This window comes from Scyliorhinus torazame, chromosome 16, assembly GCF_047496885.1.
Source record: "Scyliorhinus torazame isolate Kashiwa2021f chromosome 16, sScyTor2.1, whole genome shotgun sequence".
Lineage (NCBI taxonomy): Eukaryota > Metazoa > Chordata > Chondrichthyes > Carcharhiniformes > Scyliorhinidae > Scyliorhinus > Scyliorhinus torazame.
Window position 1 is genome coordinate 13536029 of NC_092722.1, and position 26857 is coordinate 13562885.

At 47.6% G+C, this 26857-nt stretch overlaps 1 protein-coding gene across 6 annotated transcripts in view; it reads left to right on the plus strand.

The window, feature by feature from the left end:
- agrn (agrin) overlaps nucleotides 1-26857 on the plus strand; it is a 538795-nt gene that overhangs the window by 341040 nt on the left and 170898 nt on the right. For all 6 annotated transcript variants that reach the window (XM_072477973.1, XM_072477974.1, XM_072477975.1 and 3 more), the window contains one exon: nucleotides 23029-23244. In XM_072477973.1, the coding sequence (XP_072334074.1) occupies nucleotides 23029-23244 (216 nt within the window). The remainder of the gene's footprint in view (nucleotides 1-23028; nucleotides 23245-26857) is intronic.

Consider the following 26857-nt stretch of genomic DNA (forward strand, 5'->3'; position numbering starts at 1 on the left):
TGTCTGGACACGTGTGATGTTATCACATGGCACGTGACACAATGTCCATCATCACATGTTGCACATCCAGTAGTACTGAGGTAAAAATGAGATCACTATTTCCAATACAGATCTGTCAACTTGATGTCTTTCTAAGGGGCACATTTCAGGATTAAGTGGTGCACATTCACAATTATATCTTGACATTTCAAAACATTTTTATACATTTGTAGTTTGCTCAGAGAATTCCCAGGTGATCAAGTGGGAGTTCGCCTTTCCTTCACTAACATAAAGCACTGAAGAGAATGGAAAAATAAACTATTCTGCACGGACGGGAAGAGAGTCCTTACCATAAATCAAAGATTCTGTCATTCCAGCTTAGAAACCCTGACATCACCGCAGCAGAATTCAAAGTGAGTATAATACGAAATGATCTCGGAGCTGGCCAAGATGGCTAAAATGTCCTCTCCCAGTTGATTCAGCCGGATCTTCCGCTCCCAGTGAAGTAGCTCCCTCCTCACCGCCGCCCCCCTCTCCCCTACACCCCTCGCGGTGGTGGGGGGAGAGATTCACACCCATAAATACTAACCACGCAGATACATAGACACACACTGAAACTCGCACTTGGAAACACACACACCCACACACAGAAATGCACACACACATCCAGACACACATGCAGAGGTGTTGGTAAGCTGCCTTCTTGAACCGCTCCAATACCTGTAGTGTAGGGACATCACAGTGCTAATAGGCTGTAAATGTGCGGTGTGAGTATGCGGTGTGAGTTTACGATGTGAGTGCAAAGTGTGAGTGTGCGGTGTGCGGTGTGAGTGTATGGTGTGAGTGTGCGGTGTGAGTGTGCGGTGTGAGTGTGCGGTGTGAGTGTGCGGTGTGAGTGCAGTATGGGTGTGTGGCGAGTGTGTGTGTGAGTGTACGGTGTGAATGCAAGGTGTGAGTGTGTGGTGTGAGTGTGCGATGTGAGTGTGTGGTGTGAGTGCATAGTGTGAGTGTACGGTAGCCGTGCATGAGGACGTGGTGTGAGAGTGCACGGTATGAGTGTGCACGGTATGAATGTACACGGTGTGAGTGCACGGTGTGAGTGTGCAGTATGGGTGTGTGGTGTGAGTGTACAGTGTGAGTGTGCGGTGTGAAATGCAAGGTGTGAGTGCGCGGTGTGCGTGCATAGTGTGAGTGTACGGTAAAAGTGTGCCGTGCGTGAGGACGTGGTTTGAGTGTGCGTGGTATGAGTGTGCGCGGTATGAGTGTGCACGTTATGAATGTACAAGGTGTGAGTGGGTGGTGTGAGTGTGTGCGGTGTGAGTGCGCGGTGTGAGTGTGCGAGGTGTTGGTGTGAGTGTGCGGTGTGAGTGTGCACAGTGTGAGTGCGCAGAGTGAGTGTGAGTGTGTGGTGTGAGTGTGCGGTGTGAGTGTGTGCGGTGTGAGTGTGTGCGGTGTGAGTGTGTGCGGTGTGAGTGTGTGCGGTGTGAGTGTGTGCGGTGAGTGTGCACAGTGTGAGTGTGCGTGTTGTGAGTGTGCGTGGTGTGAGTGTGCGTGGTGTGAGTGTGCATGGTGTGAGTGTGCAGTGAGTGTGCACAGTGTGGGTGTGCACAGTGTGGGTGTGCACAGTGTGAGTGCGCACGGCGTGAGTGTGCACAGTGTGAGTGCGCATGCGTGAGTGTGCGCAGTGTGAGTATGCGCAGTGTGCAGTGCGCCGTGGGTGTTTGTACCTCTTTGTGTCTGTGTGTTAAGTAGCGAATCAAATGTTTGAATGGATTTGGAGCTGCCTTTTGCCCTGGTGCGGAAATTCCATTTCCAACCCTCCCCCTTTCTGTCCAACATTGAGCTTCCATTCAGTGACAACCCATTCACTCATGGCTAATTAAGACTGCAATAGTATCTAAATTAGTGTGTTTCTACCACCAGTCTCGGCTGAAATGTAGAGCCACCAGGGAAAATAACATTACCAGCCTCACGCAAGAACTGGGCTAGCAGGCTACTTCGAATTGAATTAAAGCAAAATGAAACACATTCATGTTAAAAATCATTTGACACAGAAAAATTATGAAGGGACTTTTAAGGTTTATTTTTAAGTGTTCAGAGTAGGCAGGAGAGGTCAAGGGGTAGGTTAAAATTTCAAACCTCAAACCTAACTTGGCCTGCAATGCGCCGGCTTCTGGTTTAAGTGGGGGTGGGCTGTCGGGAATGAGGGGTTGGGTAGTTGAGTCACCAACTTTCCCGCGAAAGATTGTTCCATTATTTAACTCTGGCCCCTCAAGCAAACCTGCCGCCTGACCCAGGCTGCGCTCCGAACCCCTGAACCCAACGCTGCGACCCCCTCATAATCTCCCTCCCATTCCCCCTTCCTCATCCACGCCATGGCTGAAACCAGCACCCCCATAAATATTGGGGCTGTAATTTAAATATCAGATACTTTGATTGGGTGTGTTTTTTTAAAGCTGTCACAGTGTAACAATTCTTAAGCCCACGGGGTAAATGGAAGCAGATGAAGGTCTCAGCTGGATATTAGGCCTCACTTATCACCATGGCGACAAACAGCCAGCTCTCATACAGTATTCATGTGACCTTTTCTCTTCAAACACAGCCTCCAAAATGGAATAATTTGCAGTCAACAGCCTAATATCGTGCCCCCAAGTGACACTCTGCAGGGCAAAGCAAGAGGGGGCAAGATAAATTAGTTGATAGAGCGTTAATAAATAAGTGGACTGCTTTAAACTGGACAAGAATAGAGCCTCACCGTCTTTTGATTGCCCTTTTCCCAGGCACCCTCTGTCACCACCAACTTCATGACATTTTAAAATTGGTGCAAGTAGTTTGTCTTTTCATGTTAGTGAGGTCACCATCAGAACCACACTCATATGTCATTCTCAGGTTTCTAGCACTGTCCTATGGTGTAGCGTACTCCAGGCCCATTGGAGTCCTGAATTGGCCCTGTCCAATGCACAAAATAGGAAAGTAACTCCAATTTTAAGGTGGTCAGAATTCTCGGGCCAGGCAAAGCTGACCAAACGTGACGCGTACTTGCAGCAATCTCACATTGAGAGCCACGTACGTTGACATTGTGAACAGTGGTTAGCACTGCTGCCTCACAGCGCCAGGGACCCGGGTTCTATTCCGGCCTTGGGTGGCTGTCTGAGTAGAGTTTGCAGATTCTCCCCGTGTGTGCGTGGGTTTCCTCCGGGTGCTCCGGTTTTCTCCCACAGTCCAAAGATGTGCGGGTTAGGTGGATTGGCCGGGCTAAAATTGCCCCTTCGTGCCCATGGGATGTGCAGGTTAGGTTTTAAAAAATATTTAGTGTACCCAATTCATTTTTTCCAATTAAGGGGCAATTTAGCGTGGCCAATCCACCTACCCTGCACATCTTTGGGTTGTGGGGGCGAAATCCATGCAGACACGGGAGAATGGGCAAACTCTACATGGACAGTGACCCAGAGCCGGGATCGAACCTGGGACCTCGGCGCCGTGAGGCAGCAGTGCTAGCCACTGCGCCACCGTGCTGTCCTTGTGCAGGTTAGGTTGTGGGGATGTGGGGATAGGGCGGGATGGTCGGAGTAATGGACCCAGGTAGGGGGCTCTTTCGGAGGGTCGCCGCAGACTCAATGGGCTGAATGGCCTCCTTCTACACTGTAGGGATTCTATGAGTCCGTGAACAACCCTAGGGCCATCACCGGGTTGAGGTTAGAGCCCGAGTAGGAGATACAAGTAGGTTTGCCGGCTCAAGTTACAGACTTATGTGAGCTTTACAGGAGTGGATGGATTACCCGTGGCACCGGGCTGAAAGTTTTGATTGGCTCGTAGCTCTGTAATCCAAGCAACCCCAGTGTCCAGTACTGGGGAGTACAAGCTGTCCCCCATGGTGAAGTGCCGTGGATCCTGAAGCTCGGTTACGTCTGGGATTGTAGGCAGGCCTTCCTCACAGATCTCAGTGAAAGGGGTGGGGAATAAGGAAGAGAAATAGGATCTTGGGACGGGTGTCCCCAATGGGCAGAGGGGATACCCCAAAGGAGGTAACCCCCATCACATGCCTGGGGAGTGAAAGCTGCTCACCATTCCCGGCCTTGGGAGTGTGAGGTAATGCACGTTGGGAGGGTAAACAAAACTAAGGGATACATAATAAACACCAGGATATTGAGAGGGGTAGAGGAAATGAGAGACTTTGGAGTGCATGCCCACAGACCCTGAAAGTGTCCGGGTGTGTCGATGAGGTGGTAAAGAGAGCAGATGGAATGCTTTCCTTCATTGGACAAGGTATAGAATACAACGGCAGGGATGTAATGATGGAACAGTAACTCCACAGCTGGAGTTTTGCGTTCAATTCTGGTCACCACATTACAGGAAGGTTATAATTGCCCTGGACAAAGTGCAGAGGAGGTTTGCAAGAAGGTTGCCAGGGCTGGAAAACTGCAACTATGAGGAGAGATCGAATAGACTGGGGTTGTTTTCTTTAGAACAGAGAGGAGGCTGATGGGGCGACTTGATTGAGGTGGACAAAATTCCAAGGGGCCTATACAGATTAGGCAGGAAAGACTTGTTCCTCCTCACGGAGGGGCTAATTCCCAGGGGGCCCAGATTTAAGCTGATTGGAAGAAGGATTAGATTGGGCATGAGGATGGGGCGGCACGTGGTGCAGTGGTTAGCACTGCTGACTCACGGCGCCGAGGACTCGGGTTCGATCCCGCCTCTGGGTCACTGTCCGTGTGGCGTTTGCACATTCCCCCCGTGTCTGCGTGGGTTTGGCCCCCACAACCTAAAGATGTGCAGGGTAGGTGGATTGGCCACGCTAAATTGCCTCTTAATTGGGAATAAAAAGGAATTGGGTACTCTGAATTCATTTATTAAAAAAAAGAAGGGGCATGAGGTGGTTGAGGTTTAAACGCTTAACCCGTTTAATAGGTACCTGGATCTGCACCTGAATTGCTGTAACCTGGAAGGTGCAGGTAAGTGGGATTAGAATGAGTGGCTAGTTTTGTTTCCAGCTGGGGCAGACACGATGGGCTGAATGGCTTATTTTCTATGTGGTTTCCTCACAGACCAAAAGATTGCGGTGCACATGGACTGAGGCCCTCAAGTGGCAGTTTAAAGGGCAATTTAGTGCCTCAATTGTCCTATAAACAGGCAGCTGCATAATGCTTGGCCCCTCCCTCCTCGCAACGCAGAAAGGCAGCAGGCTGGGTAACCCGCTTTATTTTATATGTGCGCCCCCCCCCCCCCCCCCCCCGTCCCCGTCCCCGTCCCCCCGCCTTCTTCACATACATTGACGAGGAGGGGGGAGGTAAAATTCACCCCATGATTTAAGTTACAATGTCAGTATAAGGGCCCTAAAGGGGCTGGTTTAGCACAGCGGGCTAAACAGCTGACTTGTAATCCAGAACAAGGCCAGCAGCGGGTTCAATTCCCGTACCGGCCTCCCCGAACAGGCGCCGCAATGTGGCGACTATGGGCTTTTCACAGTAACTTCATTGAAGCCTACGTGTGAGAATAAGCGATTATTATTGTTATATTTTTCTCCTGGACTCACCTTAATTCTTGGAGACTCCAGGGCAATCCTGAAGAGTTGGCAACACTCATATCCAGAGACCCAGAAAACAAAGTGGGTCTTTTGTCCCTGCCGATTATGTGTGCGAGCTGTAACTTGATAATCTGCAAAGGAAGGATTACCCGGGCCCATGGCATTTGAATGATAGAAAATGTTCTTTTGTACGAAGGATGTTCAAAATTCAGGCGCTGCTTGGTTAGCCCGGGTCCTGTTGAAATATGTTTTCAGGTCAGGTGCCAGTGGGCCTCGTGATGGTTCTCCGAGCACAACATTCCATTCCTTTGCTTTCTCGTCCTGCGCTTGAAAGAAAGACTTGCACTCGTATAGCACTTGCCATGAGATCCTAAGCATTCCACAGCCATTGAAGCACCTTTGAAGCTGTTGTAATGTTGCAACCAATATATGCACAGCAAGCTCCCAAAACTGCAATCTCATAATGACCAGATGATCAAATTCTGTGATGTTGACTGAGAGAGACTGACGGGGACAGGGAAGGGATAACTCCCTAGCTCTGCTGCGAAATAGTGCCACGGGATCGTTTACATCCACTTGGGAGAGAAGTTGGGGCCTCACTTTAATGATTGCCAGAAAGATACTACCTGCGTCAGTGCAGCACCCCCTTTAGTACTGCACTGGTGTAGCAGCTGAGATTTTGGAGTGGGACTTGAACCTGAGGCAACGAATGCTGCCAACTGGGCCACAGTTGACATGAACGATTGTTTTTGTACATTTGTGGTGACCAAGTATTTACAGCACAGGAACAGGCCGTTGAACCCAGCCGACCCATGCTGATGCCTACACTCCATATGTGCCACCTCCCATTGCCCGTCATCCACGAAAATACCCTTCTCCTCCAGCTGTCCCCGAAAAATATCCACGTGGCTTCCCTCAACTATTCTCTGTGGCGGCGAGTTCCACAATCCGAAGCAGTCTCTGGGTAAAGAAGGTCCTCTTGAATTCCCTACTGGGTTCGTAATCACTGTTGGTGTTGGGTAGGTCCATGCTTCAGCCTGGAAGGATGACGAAAATGATAAATTGGAGAGGAAATTTGTTTTGAAAGCTGGCTTGGCAATTCTGCGAAGCAACAGCAGGAGCGAATGCAAGAATGCCTCTGAGGCTTGTAACAGAGCAGCGCATGTACAGCACTGACAGACTCTCGCTGACTAAATAATTCGGAGCAAAATTGTGCCGCCTCCTTTTTACTGTTCATTCACCCACCAATAATATTTATAGAATATTAATGATTAAATGTCCAATGTGGATGGATAACAGGGCCATTTTGCAACGTAACATTGGCTCCTATTAGCTGTAATGTTTTGCCACTAGAATTTTATTTTGAATCTATTCCTCCTGCTTTGCTGTGTTCCATGTGTAATGTGAAGCACCCTTTGGTGCCTCCTTGGTGAGTGGGCAAGAGCGTGAGCCGTGGCAACAGCGGGACCACTGCCTGCCCTTGCTTCCATGGCGACATCCATATCCAACATGGCGGCGTACAGGACTGGGTTGTTTCCGTCGCGCTTTTCGAAGGTTTGGAATATTGTGATCTTTAGTTAGGTGTACCGGCTGGCAGTGGCATAGGTGAAATCGCTCCCAGTTTAGTCATATGAGCCAATTTGCAGCGGGGAGTGTTACTTTGTTCCGTTCCTGACAAGCCTGCTCGTGTGCATCAGTTTTTCAAGGGCTCCTGTGGGTGGGCCCGACCGACATTAACACCCGTGGGGGGGATTTCCTGCATACGTGAACATAATCCTCTTGCCCTGAGGGAGACTGCGTTCGACCCAAAGGAAAGCAAATACTATCTCTCTGGAATGTGTTCTCACTCAGAACCTTTTGACAGGAGGGCCAGGTCCAGACTTCACTTTCAGTGAGCAAGCTGCGAACGATTCACTTTCTTTTTTGGATCAGATCTGGATTTTAAGAAAAACAAATCAATCTCTTCTCTCCGCCAGAACACCTTTACAGCAAAGTCGAGGGGCAGATTTCTCTTTTCAGTTCATGGTGTGGTTTCAAGCAACCAAGTGGTCTCTCGTACCACAAGACAGCTCATTAACAAAGCCATCGCACAGCGTACCTCCGCAATGCAGAATGATTCCATACCATGTTTACTCATTGCGCCCAACACTTGCTGTTGCCAGCAACGCTCACATCCAATGGAAACATTTTAAAATTATCTCGAGTGAATCACACTTTTAGGGACAGCATTCCCTGTTAGTCTGTTTATGATTCCCCATTGTCTTTTATCCTCCTGTTAGTCATCTCTTACGTCAGGCATTTCACGTGATTGCTCACGTAACTTAAAAATGAAACTTTGGGAATGAGCTTTATTGCAGATCACCAACACTGCTACCCCCACGCCACCCTCACACACCCTTTGCATGCCCACGCAGAAACAAAAGCTTCTCAGCAGAACTTGCCTTTATGTAAAATCTTCATCGTCCCCGGGATGTCCTTACTTCAGAGCCGACGGATTGCTTTTTGAAACATTCGTGGGCCCAATTCCAAATTCAGGCCTAACTGAGTTAGAAAATTGGGTCCTGTGGTCACTGTGAACAAGAAGACATGAGCCTTGGTTTAATGTCTGAACTGGAAAATGTTACCTCCAACGATACAGCACTCCCTCAGTACTGGATTGAGATGTCAGTCTATGGATGGAGCTTTAACCCACAACCTTGCAATTCTGCTCTGAGGCACTGACTCACAGCATAACTTCAGTGTTTGGCTGCTGCTCCAAAGGGTCTACCTTTGCCCCAGTGGCCTGCGGCATGGACTCAACCTTTCTCTGTCCTGAGCCTTTTCTATTTAAGATCTGACCACTGCAGCTCTATTTCTTCCTCTGCTCCTCTGTCTTCATCATTTCGCTGGGACCTCTCCCTGTCCCCCAGTCTGGAACTACTCCTTTGGGTCTCGCCGTGTCCCCTCTCCCTGTCTCCTGTCTGGGACACTTGTCTGCAAAAATGCTCCATTCCTGGTCACCTGATCGTGTCTCTCGCGCCACTTTCTTTCTGCGCAAGCGCGCAGGGCCCATCCTTGGCCCAAAGAACCTAAAATGCTGACTGTGTGCAGTCTGTACGTTTTCCCCGTGTCTGTGTGGGTTTCCTCCGGGTGCTCCAGTTTCCTCCCACAAGTCCCGAAAGACGTGTATTAGGTGAATTGGACATTCTGAATTCTCCCTCAGTGTACCCGAACAGGGGCCGGAATGTGGCGACTAGGGGATTGTCACAGTAACTTCATTGCAGTGTTAATATAAGCCTACTTGTGACAATAAGAATAAAGATTATGTGCAGGGTAGGTGGATTGGCCACACTAAATTGTCCCTTAATTGGGGAAAAAAATAAGAATCGGATACTCTAAATTTATAAAACGAAAGAATCTTTGGGTTGTAGGGGTGTGACCCATGCAGTTTTGGGGAGAATGTGCAAACTCCAGATGGACTGTGACCCAGGGCAGAATTTAAACCCGGTCCTCAGCGCCGCGAGGCAGCAGTGCTAACCACTGCACCACCGTGCAGCCCCGGTTTCTAATTAATTATAAACTTTACCAGACGATGATTTTAACCCTTTTCTTGGGTCGATTGCCTCAGATCACCAACACTGCTTCAGTTAACTAGCACTCTGGTGATTCTATTAATGAGGATTTAACCATTATCTTTCAGATAGAAGGACATCCTCCAATCGGAGATCATATTGCTGTAATCCTAACATCTACCCCTCAAGTGCACTTTCAAATTGTTGTGACAGCGATTCGCTGTGATGGCACTTGTTCAGCTGTGCAGTGCACCCTTATTCCAGTCTTGACAGAATCTAGACTATGAAAAATGTGCAGCAGAACAATAATGGTTTTTGTCTTTTGCTTTTAGAGAAAATAAATTCCTCTTTGCCGACTCTGCAATAAATATAAATCTCGCCATGACAACATGAGGGTCCAGAATTTCTCTCTGAGCTGCATTTTTTGGGAGGTATTTGTGGCTACAGCTGGACAGTAACATTTTGAAAATGGCTTTGATGCTTTGAGAGAGATTTCCTGCGCTGTCCTTTGTCCTTCTGGATGGAGGGAAGATGGGGAATGTCTTGCCTTGTCGAGTGTGCCACTGCCATTATGACGGATAGTGATTTCAGGTCTATGCCTTAAGGGTGTCTTGTGTACAAGGCTCTGTTTTTCATTGTCTTTTGTAGATTTGATTGTTTTAGGACTTCAGATGCACTGCCCAGTGTCTTTGCCATCCATTTTGTCTGGCAGCTTTAATTTTATTGAAGTTACTTCTTCTGTCCTCCTTTGTACCAGTCACAAAATTAAAGGGGTGGGATTTATGGGGTGAGATTCTCCGACCCCCCGCCGGGGTAGATGTTAGGATTAGCATGCGCGGGGTTGCCGTGAGCAGCCGCTGACGCTCCCGCGCATGCGCTGCCCGGCAATGTCATTTCCGCGCCAGCTGGCGGGGCACCAAAGGCCTTTTCCGCCAGCATGGTGGGGCGGAAATCAGTCCGGCGCGGGCCTAGCCCCTCAAGGTTAGGGCTCGGCCGGTCAAGATGCGGAGGATTCCGCACCTTTGGGGCGGCGCGATGCCGGACAGATTTTCGCCGTTTTTGGCGCCGGTCGGCAGACATCGCGCCGATTACGGAGAATTTCACCCCTGGTATTTTTTGAGGTGGCCTTTGCCTCTTGGTGCTTTCAATGAGATTTCACTTTAAAAAAAAAAAATTTTTTAGAGTACCCAATTAATTTTTTCCAATTAAGGGGCAATTTAGCGTGTTCAATCCACCTACTTTGCACATCTTTGGATTGTGGGGGCGAAACCCATGCAAACACGGTGAGAATGTGCAAACTCCACACGGACAGTGATCGAGAGCCGGGATCGAACCTGGGATCTTGGCGCCGTGAGGCGGCAGTGCTAACCACTGCGCTACCGAGATTTCACTCATATATAACTTGCCATCGTCAACTCATAAGCTGAAGGAACAAGGAAAGGTGTTAAGATTTCAGAAATACATTTTCACAAAGGTGAAGCAAGGCTGCATGAATTACTGAAATTCAGGGGGTGCAATGGTTAGCACTGCTGCCTCACGGCGCCGAGGATCCGGGTTCGATCCCAGCCCTGAGTCACTGTCCGTGTGGAGTTTGCACATTCTCCCCGTGTCTGCGTGGGTCTCACCCCCACAACCCAAAAAGATGTGCAGGGTAGGTGGATTGACCACGTTAAATTGCCCCTTAATTGGAAAAAAAAGAATTGGATACTCTAAATTTATTTTGATAAAAGAATTAGTGAAATTCTGCGAGTCTATTTTTGGACTTCGTCAATGAATTAATTAAATTATCACGGCGCCAAGGTCCCAGGTTCGATCCGGGCTCTGGATCACTGTCTGTGTGGAGTTTGCACAATCTCCCCGTGTCTGCGTGGGTTTCGCCCCCACAACACAAAGATGTGCAGGGTAGGTGGATTGACCACGTTAAATTGCCCCTTAATTGGAAAAAAAAGAATTGGATACTCTAAATTTATTTTGATAAAAGAATTAGTGAAATTCTGCGAGTCTATTTTTGGACTTCGTCAATTAATTAATAAATTATCACGGCGCCAAGGTCCCAGGTTCGATCCGGGCTCTGGGTCACTGTCCGTGTGGAGTTTGCACAATCTCCCCGTGTCTGCGTGGGCTTCGCCCCCACAACCCAAAGATGTGCAGGGTAGGTGGATTGGCCACACTAAAGTGCCCTTTAATAGGAAAAAATGAATTGGGTACTCTAAATTTTTTTTTAAAATTATTAAATTGGTTTGACTCCAGCCTACAGATCGCCATTCACGTCGGCGGGATCTTCTCGACCCACCATCGACGCACCCCCCTCCGCTGCGGGTTTCCCGGTGCTGAGGGGTGCGTTTAACGGAAACCCCATTGACAACGGTGGGACCAGACAACCAATGGCAATGAAACATGCAGAAGGTTGCTCGGCAAATCCCGCCCAAAGAGTTGAATGAGGGCTTGTTGCATGGATTGAATTTATAGTTTCTTGAATATAAAGACTAAGTGGTGATCTGTTTGAGGTTGGAAACTACAAATGGGCGCGGAGTATGGGGCTGTTTAGCACAGGGCTAAATCGCTGGCTATGAAAGCACTCTGAGGCAGGCCAGCAGCACGGTTCGATTCCCGTAACAGCCTCCCCGAACAGGCGCCGGAATGTGGCGACTAGGGGCTTTTCACAGTAACTTCATTTGAAGCCTACTTGTGACAATAAGCGAATTTCATTTCATTCCAGAACAAGACAGCAAAACCTTGACATTAGAGCGAGGCTGTTCGGCACTGATATTCCCACAAAAGGTCGTGGGAAGCTGGAAGTATTTTCCCGAAAGGCTGTTAAGCTGGGGGACAATAGAAAATGTCAAAGCTGGGTGTCTGATAAATGAGGCTATTAAGGGATATATGACTAAGGCGGGTAGATTAAGTTAAGATCGAGATCAGATATGATCTCATGAAATGGGTGAAGAAGCTCAAGGGTGGCCTCTTCCTGCTTCATGTGGTCCTCCGGAAATGTCACGCTGACAGGTAATCAGCTATCATTCAAAGAGATCAGCATCTCTGATACCCCCAAGGTTGACAGATTGCCACTACCCACCATCAAAGCTCATTTGGACAATGGACACAGAGCGCCACACCCAGAGAGGAGTCAGTGCTTTGAGGGAGGACATGGAAAATAGGTAAAGAAAGAGAGCACCATTTAAAGTCCAGTGTCACAGCATCTTGAAACAAAATGAAAATTGCTCATTGTCACAAGTAGGCCTCAATTGAAGTTACTGTGAAAAAAGCCCCGAGTCGCCACATTCCGGCGCCTGTTCGAGGAGGCTGGTACGGGAATTGAACCCACGCTGCTGGCCTGCCTTGGTCTGCTTTAAAAGCCAGCTATTTAGCCCGGTGCTAAACCAGCCCCTGGTCCTTCCTTAAATCACTGGAAACTAGTACAATGGCGGTAGTTTTTAACAGTTAAAATGAACTAAATTCATGGTATCATTCCATTTGACTATTTTCTGAGTGAAATGTGCAATTGGAATTGTTGGAGAGTTAATGAGTAGCATGTTCTCCAGATGGTTTGATATCCCCACGCTCCCTTAATTTAACAGAATTATTTAACAATGCTGTTTCCCTCAGTCACTATTGCACACTCAAGCTACATTTAATTCAAAAGACTGATGTATTAAGACAGCATCAAAACCCCAGTGCATTGATTGGTGGAGAAGCAAGCAAATGAAATATTCAGTCATCTATGATAACTGCTCAGACTTTCTCTCAACTCCTTCACCTTCAGCTGTTTCTCTCCTTGTGGAAAGATAGTCTCGATGAAGGTAACCTTGGTAAGCAGCTCAAGGCTCCTCACGTTCAACTTGCACCATTGGGAGTGTTTCATCTGAGTTAGTATGTCCAGGATTAACAGTTGCCCTGTGACTGTATCAAACACTGATGCTCACCCAGGATTCCCGCCAGGTTTCCCTGACAATCACCTGTGACCCCTGTTCTCGCTGACCCACATTGGCCCCCAGTCAAGCCAACATCTCGATTTTGAAATTCCCATCCTTTATTTTTTTTCGAATCCCTCCATGGTCTTGCCCCGCCTTATCTTTGTAATCTCCTCCAACCCCACCATCCTCTGAGATACCTGCCGTTCTCTAATTCTGGTCTCCTGTGCCATCCCCAATTTAAATCGCTTCGCCTTTGGTGGCCGTGCCTTTAGACGCCTCGGCTCCAAGCTCAGGAATTCCCTCCCTGCACTGTCTGCCTCTCAAACTCGCTTTCCTCCTCACAGACACACCTTAAATCCCATCTCTTTGACCGAGCTTTTAGTCCTCCCACAGTCCAAAGTTGCGCATGTCAGGTGGATTGGCCATGCTAAATTACCCCTTAGTAGACACAAAAAAGGTGGGTAAGTTAGGTTAAGGGGTTATTGGTATAGGGTGGGGGGGGAGTGAGCTTGGGAGGTGTACTCTTTCAGAGGGTCGGTGCAGACTGGGATGGGCAGAATGGCCTCCTTCTGCACTGTAGGAATTCTGTGATAATTGAAAGGGTGGAATTACTCCACTCGTGTGGTTTTCCCCGGCACTTTTATTGGCAGGTTCAACGATGCAGAGCAGTAGCGAGACTTGAGCAAAGATATCGGATTGAATGCAGCAATCCTTGCTGCGGGAGAGCCTTGCTTTGTGCGAGTGAGGGTCAGACGTGGGGGCTACAACACTGATTGATTGAAGTAGAGGGGATTGTCAGGTTAAGTCAGGTATGACCTGGCCCTCGAGAAGTCCAGAACAAAAGTAGATACTTGGAATTTAAACAGAGTGCGAATCCGAGAGAGAGAGAGAAAAAATCAAGTGCTTGTGCGATGGTGGAATTCAATGTTTCAGAGGGCTACTGTTACAGAGTGGCCTGAGGTATTTTAGAGATAAGGGGATGGGGGGGGGGGGGGAGGAACTAGGCAGGGAATGATCAACTTCAGAAAAAGATAGAATAGCCTTGTTTAGACAAATGGTCTAATTGTCTCCCGGAAGGGTTTTAAACTGAGGCCTCTTCTGTCCTCGCAGGTGAACATTAAAAGTCCCGGAACATTATTTGGAAGAAGGGCAGGAAAGTTCTCCACAGTGCCCGAGCCAATATGTAATCCTCAGCCAACAACACTACCCGTTGATTGCCACATTGCTCTTCATGGGAGCTTGCTGTGCACAAATAGTCTGCCTTGCCGACTCCATTGCACTGAACAGGAATTCCTTGGCTGTGGAGCACTTTGGGGTGACCTTAGGTCATGAATGACCTCATGTAAATAGGAGGGTTTTTTTTTCTTCTCTATTCCAGTGCCTACATTCTGAGGCCAGTCACGAGCTGTAGCTGATTGTGCAGTCCCCTCCCAGCTCGGCCAGCAGTGCTCGGCAATGGTTGCTGGAGCGAGGAGCTGCCAAAGGGTTGAGTCCATGTACATCTCTCCTCACGGCGATGTGGCTGAGATTGGAAATCAGTAGAGTGGAGGAATCGAGCCCGGCAGTGCCTTTGGCATATTCCCTTACTGTGTGACGGTGCATGCCACCAGGCACTGCCAACAGGCCTTTGTTCAATTGGCTCACGGGTTCCTTGGCAATAAATTGCCCCTTTTTTAAAAAACAAACGAAGGCACGCAGGATTGTGAAGACTCTCGTTAAGTGGGATTCAAGGGACAGACATAATACCCGGCATCTGCCACACCAAGTTGAACTGCCTGCCTGTGTTCTTTACAAAAGGTGCAAATGGATTTTCGGCAACCTGCTGTTGGAGAAATTGCAAGTACGCTGTTTGCTGTGGCAAGGCCGAGTAATTTTGGAGCACTTATTGGTGGAAAAAGGAAGATGCAATGTGCCCTCTTTCCACTCATTCTATCTGTAGATTCTGTACGTGTTGACAGAGAGTTCCCATTGTGGAATGTGTACGCTTACAAATTGAATTTCTAACTTTAATGTCAAATTTCAAACTCCATTCAGCACCTGCCAAATGGAACTGCAGAAAGAATTTGCATTCTTGTGACCCCCTCCCTCATCCTCAAAAATATCCCCCAAAAGGCTTCCAGACATGGTCTGATTTGCCTGCGCTAAAAGTAGCGCAGTCAGTTGTGGTCAGTGTAATCTGCCACTACGGGCGGCACGGGGCGCAGGGGTTAGCACTGCAGCCTACGACGCTGAGGACCTGGGTTCAAACCCCGGCCTTGGGTCACTGTCTGTGTGGAGTTTGCACATTCTCCCCGTCGTCTGCATGGATTCCACCCCCACAATCCAAAGATGTGCCGGTTAGGTGGATTGGCCGCACTAAATTGCCCCTTAATTGGAAAAAGAATAAAATAATCGGGTACTCTAAATTTATTTTTAAAAAGTGTAATCCACCAATGTCCCAGTGTGAGGCGAATGGTGGGTTAGTCTGCTTTTAATGGTGGTGGAGGATGGGGCTGGGTAAAGCATGAAAATGTGGACAAAGCCTTGGAACGACTCCAACCCTTTTCTTGAATAATGGCACAGCTTCTTTTATATCTGCTTTTACCGCCTGATTTAAGAGATGAATTCTGTGACTGCCGACTGGCGCAGCACTGTCCGATCAAACAGCCTTTCTACTTCCATCTCCAATATCTTTTGAACGAATAAAAAAAAAAACAGTTCTAAGGAAACCAAGAACAAGGCACCCGATTTTAATTAAGGCCCCTATGATTCTTCTCCCTCTCTTGCTTGGAGCTGTACCCTCCCAGCAATTAATTCCTGGAACCTTGAGGGACCTCATGGAGATTTGGAAACCTGGCATGAGGGAGGGAGGGGGGGGGCGGGAGAGAGTGAAGAGTCCTCCTGTATTCCGTTTCTGATTATTGTCCCATAATTGTCACAGTGGCCAGGGTGAGGATATGAACGTATGTAGTTACATTGTATATGTTGTGTTGCCCTATTATGTATTTTCTTTTATTCCCTTTTCTTCTCATGTACTTAATGATCTGTTGAGCTGCTCGCAGAAAAATACTTTTCACTGTACCTCGGTACACGTGACAATAAACAAATCCAATCCAATCCAACCCATGAGTGAAGCAGCAGCAGGAAGGAATCGGTCAACTAGATGAGGAGAACCTGGCAATGTTTTTTTAAAATTTCCAATTAAGGGGCAATTTAGCGTGGCCAATCCACCTACCCTGCACATCCTTTTGGGTTGTGGGGGCGAGACCCATGCAGACAGGGGGAGAATGTGCCAACTGCGCACGGACAGTGACCCGAGACCGGGATCGAGCCCGGGTCCTTGACGGCGTGAGGCAGCAGTGCTAACCACTGCACCACCGTGCCGCCTCGAGAGTCTGTTAATGTTACAGAGAAGGAGCACAGAATAAGGGAAACCGGGCCAATACATAAAGAATAAGCCATGGCCATTTTGACTTTTTAAAAATAATTTCAAAGAGTATGAAGATGGGATCTGTAATATCTAAATAACCACTCAGATTGCAATAATGATGATTGGCTGTAGGGAAATGGAAATGATTGCTGTGAAAAGTGTTTGGATGAAGGCGGCAACAAAAACCTTGAAAAGGAAAACTAACTTGCATTAAGAAGACTTGAAGGAAAGGAGACCCATCAAATGCTGCTTTTAGTGCAATTTGGGGGAGGTTAGATATCTTCATATTGTAATTCATTGTGTCTGAAATATACCTCGAATCTATCAACCTGTCAGCCAGTGTTCCCTTCGCACAAGTGTCAATTTAGTTTAATTTGTAGCTCTCCTGCCTCTGAATCAGAAGATTGTGGGTTTAAGCCTAAGGACTTGAACAACACATGTCACACATTCCAGGTCAACACTTGAGTACTGTGCTGATGAGGCTGCCTTGTCGGAGGTGCTGGCTTTCAAATGAGATGTGAAACTTGATCTGTCAGCTCAGATGGAATGTCAGCCCCATAGCACCATTCATAGAGGCGCAGAGGCCAAAGTTCTTCACTCATCCCATAGCCAGTAGCACCCAATCACACCTCATTGGGTGCTGATAACCTGGAGTTATCCCTCTTTCCTGGAGAAAGTATCCTCATGTTTCTACTGACACCCATTTGAGCCTCTGGTTGCTGCTGGTTCACGAGTTCAAAGCCCTGTGTTTGTTACGAGTGCCTCACTGGTGGCCACATTACCATTCGCCTCTACCTCGGGCCACAGACAGGTAAAGGTGGAGGGAGTCCCCGCTCCTGATCGCTGTTCAGTCTTTGCGAGCTGCATACTCCTCGATGTTGAATATTGATAGGGTCCAGCGCAGCCCAGCTGCCCAAGACAGCCGAGTTAACAACTTACGCAGCAGCATTTTGTTTTTCAAATTTAGAGTACCCAATTTTTTTTCCAATTAAGAAGCAATTTAGCATGGCCAATCCACCTAGCCTGCACATCTCTTAGGGTTGTGGGGGTGAGACCCACACAGGCATTGCTTACTCTACATCATTCATGTGATAAATTGTCCCAATGCTCCTCACAAGCACAGTATTCGACTAAACCTGACACCCAAGCTATGTAAGGAAATGTTAGGACTGACGGCCTAGTTTAAGGAATTGATTTTAATGAGAATCTGAAACAGGAGGGGAGAGAGGTTCAGGGAGTCACTTCTGAAACTTTGAGCCCAGACATTTGACAGCTGCTGGTGCTGGAACAAAGGCAATCACACATGAAGACTGGCCACTTATACAGTCAGCTTCCAGAGGGCCGCTCGTACCCACATAAGCAAACGCCAGCCCCTACTAAAGACAGGGAGAGCAGGTTTGACGATATAAAGTAAGCACAGCCCGGCTTCATGAAAAAGCTTAAGAAATGTTGCCTTTTCCACAAACACAACTTGCTGACCATGTGAATGGAAACAACATACAACTTTTAAAAAAGGCATTCTTTTTTGAGCCCTGAGCAACAACGACTTGCGTTTATGTAATACCTTTAATGTCCCACCAAAATATTGGCAAATGCTTTTTGTTGAAGATTCTGCCCCTTTAACAGAGAGTGTTTGTGTGTATTACAAACAGCGCTACTGATCGGCAAGCCCCAGAGCCGTACAACTCCCTAGTACTGAGGCTGGAATGTGCCTTTATGTCCACATTCTGCTGTTAAGCATGCAGAATGCCAGTGTCAATGCGGTTGCAGCGCAAGACATTCAATTTGGGCCATTGCAGTAAGAATGGAGGCAGGGTTGCAGCTCAAACTAGAGCTTTGATGCGCATTGCTTGGCAAACTAGAAAATCGAACTTGTCCAACCAGTAACTTATTATAAATTTAACAGCATCTTGGGGAAGGTTGGGGTGGTGTTGGCCCTCATGTTTACCACATGGTGGGGCAGCACGGTGGCACAGTGGTTAGCATTGCTGCCTACCGCACTGAGGACCCGAGTTCGGATCCCGGCCCTGGGTCACTGTCCGTGGGGAATTTGCACGTTCTCCCTGTGTCTGCGTGGGTTTCACCCCCGCAATCCAAAGATGTGGATTGGCCGTGCTAAATTTTTTTTTTAAAATTTCGAGTACCCAATTCATTTTTTTCCAATTAAGGGCAATTTAGCGTGGTCAATCCACCTAGCTTGCACATTTTTGGGTTGTGGGGGCGAAACCCACGCAAACACGGGGAGAATATGTAAATTCCACACGGACAGTGACCCAGAGCCGGGATCGAACCTGGGACATCGGCGCCGTGATGCCACAGTGCTAACCCACTGCGCCAATGTGCTGCCCTGGGCCACGCTAAATTGCCCCTTAATTGGAAAAAATAATTGGGTACTCTAAATTCAAAAAACAAATGTTTATCACATTGTCTTGGGTACATCTGATTTCTTTTCCTTTTTTAAAAAAAGGATAACCCGTACTTTGCCTTGAATCACAATTTAATTGGGTCAGATGCTTATTTATGAATCTCGATGCGCTGACGAATTTGCGCCGATTTGCTGAGCCAGCTTACGGAAGCTGGAGTGGGTAATGTGAGTAAAATGTGATGGAATTGGGGCTGCTGCACAACTGAGCTTATTAATGGATGTCTGTGCAGACTGCGTGAGATTGTGCGTCATGTACCCTGGGAAAGGCAAAATGCAAAGTGTGGGATAGAATTCCTCCTGGAGACTTGCACTCAAATGCTTCCTTTTTCACACAGCTTTGGTACTCTTTCAAGTTTATCAAAATTTACCAACTGGACAACGTGAAAATTAACATCCTGGGAATGCATTAAAAGTTTCTCGTTGTCATGGGTCCCCCGTGGATCCTTCAGTGGAGAGTTGGTGTGTTAAAGCTCTGAACTGATGGGCTAAAATGCTGCCAGTGATTACTGATGAGCCCCAAGTATGACAGTACGGTAGCACAGTGGCTAAGCACTGTTGCTTCACAGCGCCAGGGTCCCAGGTTCGATGCCCGGCTTGGGTCACTGCCTGTGCGGAGTCTACGCGTTCTCCCCGTGTCTGCGTGGGTTTCCTCCGGGTGCTCCGGTTTCTTCCCACAAGTCCTGAAATACGTGCTTGTTAGGTGAATTGGACATTCTGAATTCTCCCTCCGTGTACCCGAACAGGCGCCAGAATGTGGCGACTAGGGGCTTTTCACAGTAACTTCATTGCAGTGTTAATGTAAACCTACTTGTGACAATAAAGATTATTAGTACAAGACCCCAGGCTTGCCTCTCAGCTGTGCCTCTGGGGAGTAGGAAAAGTTGCACATGGTTTCCGATTTTATTGGCTATTCACTGACTTTGCTGGAAGGTGTGCATGTTGAGTGCATGCTGAGGGCATGTTGAGTGCTTGCTGGATGAGAGCAGGGGGTGGGCGGGCTTAATAGTCCAATAACTCACTAATACTCAGCAGCAAATAGAGGGACTGGGGAGTCAGTGTACCGGGGAAATGGAGAAGAGAAATTAGAAAAAGTAAACCTTTTTTTTAACAAAAAAAGAACATAGCAAATAGCTTCTTATTGAAGTGTGATCAAATTTTCACTGGGCTCTCAAGCGTTGCAAGGTACTTAGAGTTTAATATGTGTGAACAGGGTAAGAACATTTGACCATTAAGCATCCCATTTCTGGCAGACCAACTTAATCGTTAAAGAAATAACTGCAGGTAAAAAGACAATGATGGAATTTATTCCAGATGCTGGAAGTTAATGGAGTGAGAATTCGCAGATACCCAATTATAATCCATCTTGTTCGATGCTGATCCATTGACCTTGGAACTTCATTCTCACTGCAACTTCTCTGCGAGGGAAAGAAGAAATCATTTCAACGTCCAGAGTCAAGACCTTGCTGCCTCTCGAGCACATCAGTGACTCCTGATTGAAGCTCGTGGTGGCTTCGATTGAAGGATGTTGGTGCAGTGGAGTCGAGCATTTTACATTTCAGACAGTTTTGTTTTCCACTTCAAACTCTCTCAAAGTCAGAAACAGTGTGGCTCAGCTGCGACTGATGTTCCCTCCATCTACCCGAGGCTGGTGCCTTAGCTCAGAATCAGAGTGCACCAACTGTCTTCTCTTGCCTTCCCCAAACATCTGGGCATCTGTCGGATAAGAGAGTTGGCGAAATGTGGTGCTATTTTGTCCTGTGGAACCCATGCAGCTGAATTGAGGCTACCTAAAAGATCCTGGAAATTGTACATATTTAACTCTCAATATTGTCGGGACTTAGAAGCATGAATAAACAATTCAGTCTATTTCACATTTCAATGCTCCATAACTCCACATACCTGTCTTGGCACCATAGTCCATAATACACTTGTCTTTGAAAGAATAGAATAGAATTTATAGCCGTGTGATCTGGGAGCTCTGTGAATCATCTTCATTAGACACATGATTATTTATTTCCAATTACCTGTACCTACATGTATTGGAATTATAAAATTCTCACCATTGGAAAATAGTGCATCAATCGCACAATAAAACATCAAGTGGTAAAATCGTGTACCAGTAGACAACCCGATGAACGATTTGATTAATTGACTCTAAACATGGACCTAACCTAGCGATAATGAGAAATATTGAACTGCAATGAAAATATGAAAGGCTGCCTCATTCAATATTGGCTTCCTGAAGAAGACTTCTTGGGTGTAGTCCGAGCAGAGCGGAACAGAAAAAGTAAATTAGTAAATTGAGCAAAAAGAAAAAATGATGAAAGTGTGCCACGGACCTGTTGACATCTAAAAGGAGAAAATCTAGGTTAATATTTCAGGATTCGTCAGAATTAGAAAGTTATAGATAAGCAGGCCCCTTATAGAGCTTATTATTCGTCACTCATTTTTCACTTACTGCAACATAAAAATTGTTTCTAAAACATTAATTCAATGGTTGTTTCTCTGTGACACGAGTCAGCAGGTGCGATGGGTAGGTGAGGGAGAGGGTGCTTCCAAATGGAGGTGTTCCCTCTCCAAACTTTTCTAAAATGAATTTAATGGGCATTGCAACCTGGTCACCGTTTGGCCAGGGAACTCTTCTAAGTGGCGGCCCCTGGCTGCTGCTGCACCTGGGCAGGCAGGTAGGCCCCAAACCTCAGCGGGTCCAGCCCAGTATAGCTGAATTCATTTACCAGTTTTCTCTCCTTCGTGTTTCGTCCGAGAGAGTGGCTTGTTTACACTCCACTTCCTAGTTTTCCTGATGAAGGCCTCTGCCCCCAAATGTTAACCTATCCTTAACTCTTGTCAGTTGGAGGCAGACCTGATGGCCGGGCCCAGCTTTTCCTGTTTCTGTGGTTACGTTCAGGCAGAATTGTAAAGTTTCTAATCTTGGTTAGCGCCACACTCCCCGTTACCTCGCTTGCTCCAGCCATGTTGGGAGACCCATTTTCCGACAAATGTCTCCATGCTGTTCGTCTTTGTGCTTCCGTCAAGGCCCGAAAGAGAGCGTGGTGCTGGGCTGCCATCTCCGGTTGGGCGTGGCCCTGGATGTTTGGTCATGTGACATCTTCAATCAAACAAGCTGTTTTCTCATCTCCGATACTTTTACAACAAATAAACGGATGTGGTCAAAGATAATTGGGAAGTGGGGGGTGGGGGGGGGGGGGGGGGGGGGGGGGGGGGGGAGGACAACAATGTAGACACCCGTTCTGATGTCCCTATGATTTTTGTCCAGTAGACCAATCTTTATGGAAACCCGTGTTGAAGCTAAATCCGAGAGAGTGCCACTAGGGACCTTAAACCAGAAAAGTAATTGAAAAACACTTAGAAAGTGACCAGTTTGAGATATCTTTCTCTTTAAAACAGAATTGAAAAGCTGGAATGTTGCGTCACAGATGTATACAACGTGGGTTAGAGCACACATGGAGTACTGTGACTAATTCTGGGCGCTACAGGCTGGATCTAAATGTAACCCAGCGCATTGAATCACAGGAGAGGTCCCACGCCAGTCTCTGGGCTGTGGCAACACTTCCCCCGATTAAGGTGGAGGGCAGAAGGGGCTGAGGCTGCATTGGTGGCCACTGGCAGCTCATTAATGAGACAAAGAGCGAGGACAATGGACAGGATAGGGTTAGATGAAGTAAAGTGTCAGAAGGTTTTAATGGAACAAATGGTCCTTGCTTCGGTGATGTTCATACATCGTAACGATCCCTGTAGAAGCCACACGGCACCGAGGACCCATTTACAATCTAGGCCCTGGGTCACTGTCCGTATGGAGTTTTGCACATTCTCCCCATGTCTGCGTGGGTTTCGCCCCACAGCCCAAAGATGTGCAGGATAGGTGGATTGGCCACACTAAATTGCCCCTTAAAAGGAAAAAAAGAATTGGGTACTCTAAATTTATAAACAAAACCATACCTATAGAAAAATAATAGCAGGTCCATACTCTCGGTCTTTAATCGTTGCTCCTGATGTTTCCCTGATGATAATGTTGCTGGTACAAACTCGGCTATTTCTGTGTTTAAGGTGGAAAACATTTGTTCTGGTTGAAATTTGCTGGTCGATTGGTGAACATTGCTCATTGTGTTCTAAGACGAACCTCGATTCAATTTCTGGCTTTGAACCTGTGATCATTTGAAAGAGGGGATCTCTAACATCATTCTCCCTTCCTGTCCCCGCAGTGTGTCGAGGTGTCCTCTGTGGATTTGGAGCCATCTGTGAGCGAGATCCCGACGAGCCAGCCAAGGGAATGTGTGTCTGCAAGAAAGGCGTCTGCCCATCTGTCATTGCCCCGGTTTGTGGGTCAGATTATTCCACATACAGTAATGAGTGTGAGCTGGATATGGCCCAGTGCACCCAGCAGCGGAGGATCAAGGTTATCAGCAAAGGACTTTGCGGTAAGTCTTGAGACTTATTTAGGAAAACAATTGAAGCTTCAATGTGGCAAGAACACCCAGTAATAAACTTAGAAAGGGTTTGCATTCATCCGGTGTCAATCAGCCCTTGGCAACCAATAAATTTCTTTTGAAGTGCAGTCATCGTTGGTGCAGAGCCACCCGTGCCAGCTAATTGTAAAATCAGTACTCCGCAAACAGCAGATGAGTTGAAGGATGCGTTAACATGTGTTTTTGGAGTCCTTTTACTTGAGGTGGGGTTCAGGGGGTGGGGAGGGATGGGGGCAGGGCACATTTTGAGCAGCATTCCTTCTGTTCTAAACCGGCAGAGGAGGCTTCAGCTTAACCTCCAAGCCAAAAGTCATAGATTATCATAGAATCATAGAATTTACAGTGCAGAAGGAGGCCATTCGGCCCCTCGAGTCTGCACCGGCTCTTGGAAAGAGCACCCTACCCAAGGTCAACACCTGCACCCTATCCCCATAACCCAGTAACCCCACCCAATACTGAGGGCAATTTTGGACACTAAGGGCAATCCACCTAACCTGCACATCTTTGGACTGTGGGAGGAAACCGGAGCACACAAGGGGAGGATGTGCAGACTCCGCACAGACAGTGACCCAAGCCGGGAGTCGAACCTGGGACCCTGGAGCTGTGAAGCAATTGTGCTATCCACAATGCTACCGTGCTGCCCGGGCAGGGCACATTTTGAGCAGCATTCCTTCTGTTCTTCTGAACCGGCAGAGGAGGTTTCAGCTTAACTTCCAAGCCAAAAGTCAGCACGTTTGAGAGTCTCCAGGAACCTTTACAAGGAAAGGGGATGCACATGAGAGAAGAAAGTTTTGTGGAAGGTCGACAGCAGAATGGGAGCAAGTGGATAACCATGTGACGGAGCTTACACAGACATGATGGCACAAATGGTCTCTCTCTCTCTCTCTGCATTGCGATGATTTAGTGATTATAAAAAGAAGGGGATGTCAGCCGAGCCAGATGACCTGATGGCCCGATAGAAGCCAGGGAAATAGATAAGTCCAGAATGGTGAAAGACATGCCTAAGCCTTTGGGAGATACAACATTAGATCCAGGGATTCAGGCCAGCCCATTAATAGATAGCCCACTGGCCTCTCGGTGCGTGAGCGGGGTGGGATTGGGGGCTGGCGGTGGGGGAGGGGTGGTTGGAGGGGTCAGGGTAACAGGAATCTAAGCCTCTTCAGTTTTATCACCAGTCAATGTGCGTGGATAGTACACAGTGCACATTCTGTCCAGTTGTCTTGTAAATATGTCAGAGGGGCCAATTGGAGCAGGCGGGGTGTTGTCATTAAAGGAGGGGATCAGAGGGCGGCAGTGGCGCAATGGTTAGCACTGGGACTGCGGCGCTGAATCCCAGCCGCGGATCACTGTCTGTGTGGAGTTTGCACATTCTCCCCGTGTTTGCGTGCGTTTCACCCCCACAACCCAAAGATGTGCAGGGTAGGTGGATTGGCCACGATAAATTGCCCCTTAATTGGGAAAAAAAAAAATTGGGTACTCAAAATTTTTTTAAAAACAGGAGGGGATCAGTCCTACCAACCCCATTTTGAGACCTTTCCAAATCTTTTTTTAACGTAGCTTTCGGCAAGTTCATAGGAACCCACAAATCCTGGGCGGCACACTGGCGCAGTGGTTAGCACTGCTGTCTCACAACATTGAGGACCCGTGTTCGGTCCCGGCCCCGGGTTACTGTCCGTGTGGAGTTTGCACATTCTTCCCATGTCTGCGTGGGACTCACCCCCACAGCCCATAGATGTGCAGGGTAGGTGAATTGGCCACGCTAAATTGCCCCTTAATTGGGAAAAAAATAATTGGGTACTCTAAATTTATAAAAGAACCCACAAATCCCTCACTCTTCTGCCATTGCTTGCCATCCGTTTTCAGCTCTTGTGCATTGCCTTTGGGACATTTACCGCACAAATGCATCTTGTTGTTTCGTTTCTTAAATACTGGGAACAGCTCAGTCCCTGTGCTGGGCAGTGACACAGAAAGAGTAAAGAATCTTCACCTCTGCAACATTGATTGATCTTGTGGAGTTGAGGATTATCATGGTAGTTGACTATCTGGAGTTCGAAAGGAAGGGATCAGCGGGGTTGGGTGTTGAATGGGCACACAATCAGGTTTACCTGTGACGTTTCTCTCTCCCAGGCACTGTTAAGGCAGCAGTGCTCGTGACTGTGTCACCATGCTGCCCTAGTAGTAGGTCATTCCACCCCTTAACCCTGTTGTTGGTCATTCAGCCCCTCAACCCTGCTGTTCTGTATATTCATTACATTTATACCATTGTTCTGTTTCCCCTAATATTCCTTTTTAAAAAAAAAATTTAGTGTACCCAATTCAATTTTTCCAATTAAGGGGCAATTTAGCATGGGCAATCCACCCACCCTGCACATCTTTGATCTGTGGGAGGAAACCGGAGCACCCGGAGGAAACCCACGCAGATACGGGGAGAATGTGCAAACTCCACACAGGACAGGCCAGAATTGAACCCGGGTCCCTGGCGCTGTGAGGCAGCAGTGCTAACCACTGTTACAGTGTGCTGCCCTAGCCCATAGCCTGAACACTATTTTGGGTAGAGAGTTTCAAGTTTCTACTATTCTTTGTTTGGAGAGGTGCTCTTTGTCATCACTGCTGAATGGCCTCATTTCCCCCCGCCAGCTTGTCACATCCAATCCAGTTCATCCCGATAAGAAGCTGTGCTGATTTAACATCCCCGGCGTGTACCTTTTGTAGCTGCTGTTCTTTGCTGTTATCTTGCTCTTTCTAACCAACCTATCCTGGTCTCGAAACAGGAATATTTGCTGCTGGACAAAAATAAACTCTTTACATGGTTAGGAGCTAGCTTATTTTGCCTCCACAGATTTTTTTGTGTTGTGAGTTTTGTTCTGTATTGTGGCTGGAAATCACTGTTGGAAATATTAATAGGCAAAAGCTCAACACACAGGTTGTGAATTTGGTCGTGTGCATCAGAATAACCGCTGACTGAATATCGTGCATGCCCTTTACACCGTCAACAGCTCATATCGTCAGGAGCTGGAGGATATTCTTGTGATCTCCTGGCCTGCATTCTTACTCCAGCGAACACCATTAAAAATGTATTAGCGGGCCATTTATTCACTTGCGAGAGCTTGCTGTGCACTGCCACTTAACAAAAGTGACTACGGACAGCACGGCGGCGCAGTGGGTTCGCCCTGCCGCCTCACGGCAACGAGGTCCCAGGTTCGATCCCGGCTCTGGGTCACTGTCCGTGTGGAGTTTACACATTCTCCCCGTGTCTGCGTGGGTTTCGCCCCCACGACCCAAAAATGTGCAGGGTAGGTGGATTGGCCACGCTAAATGGGCCCTTAATTGGAAAAAATGAATTGGGTACACTAAATTTAAAACAAAAAGAAAAAAAACCCAGTCCAACACTAATTGTAAGGCTATGCCTCCTGTTCAGAACCTCGCCTCAAAATGATTTAGTTTCTCTTCGTCTACTCTTGACAAATCACCTAAAACACTTTCCGTTAGATCATACCTGAAGCCTGTGTTGAAGGGGATACCAGTCTAGATTTTCAACCGGCCCTCACAATTTTACCATTAACCA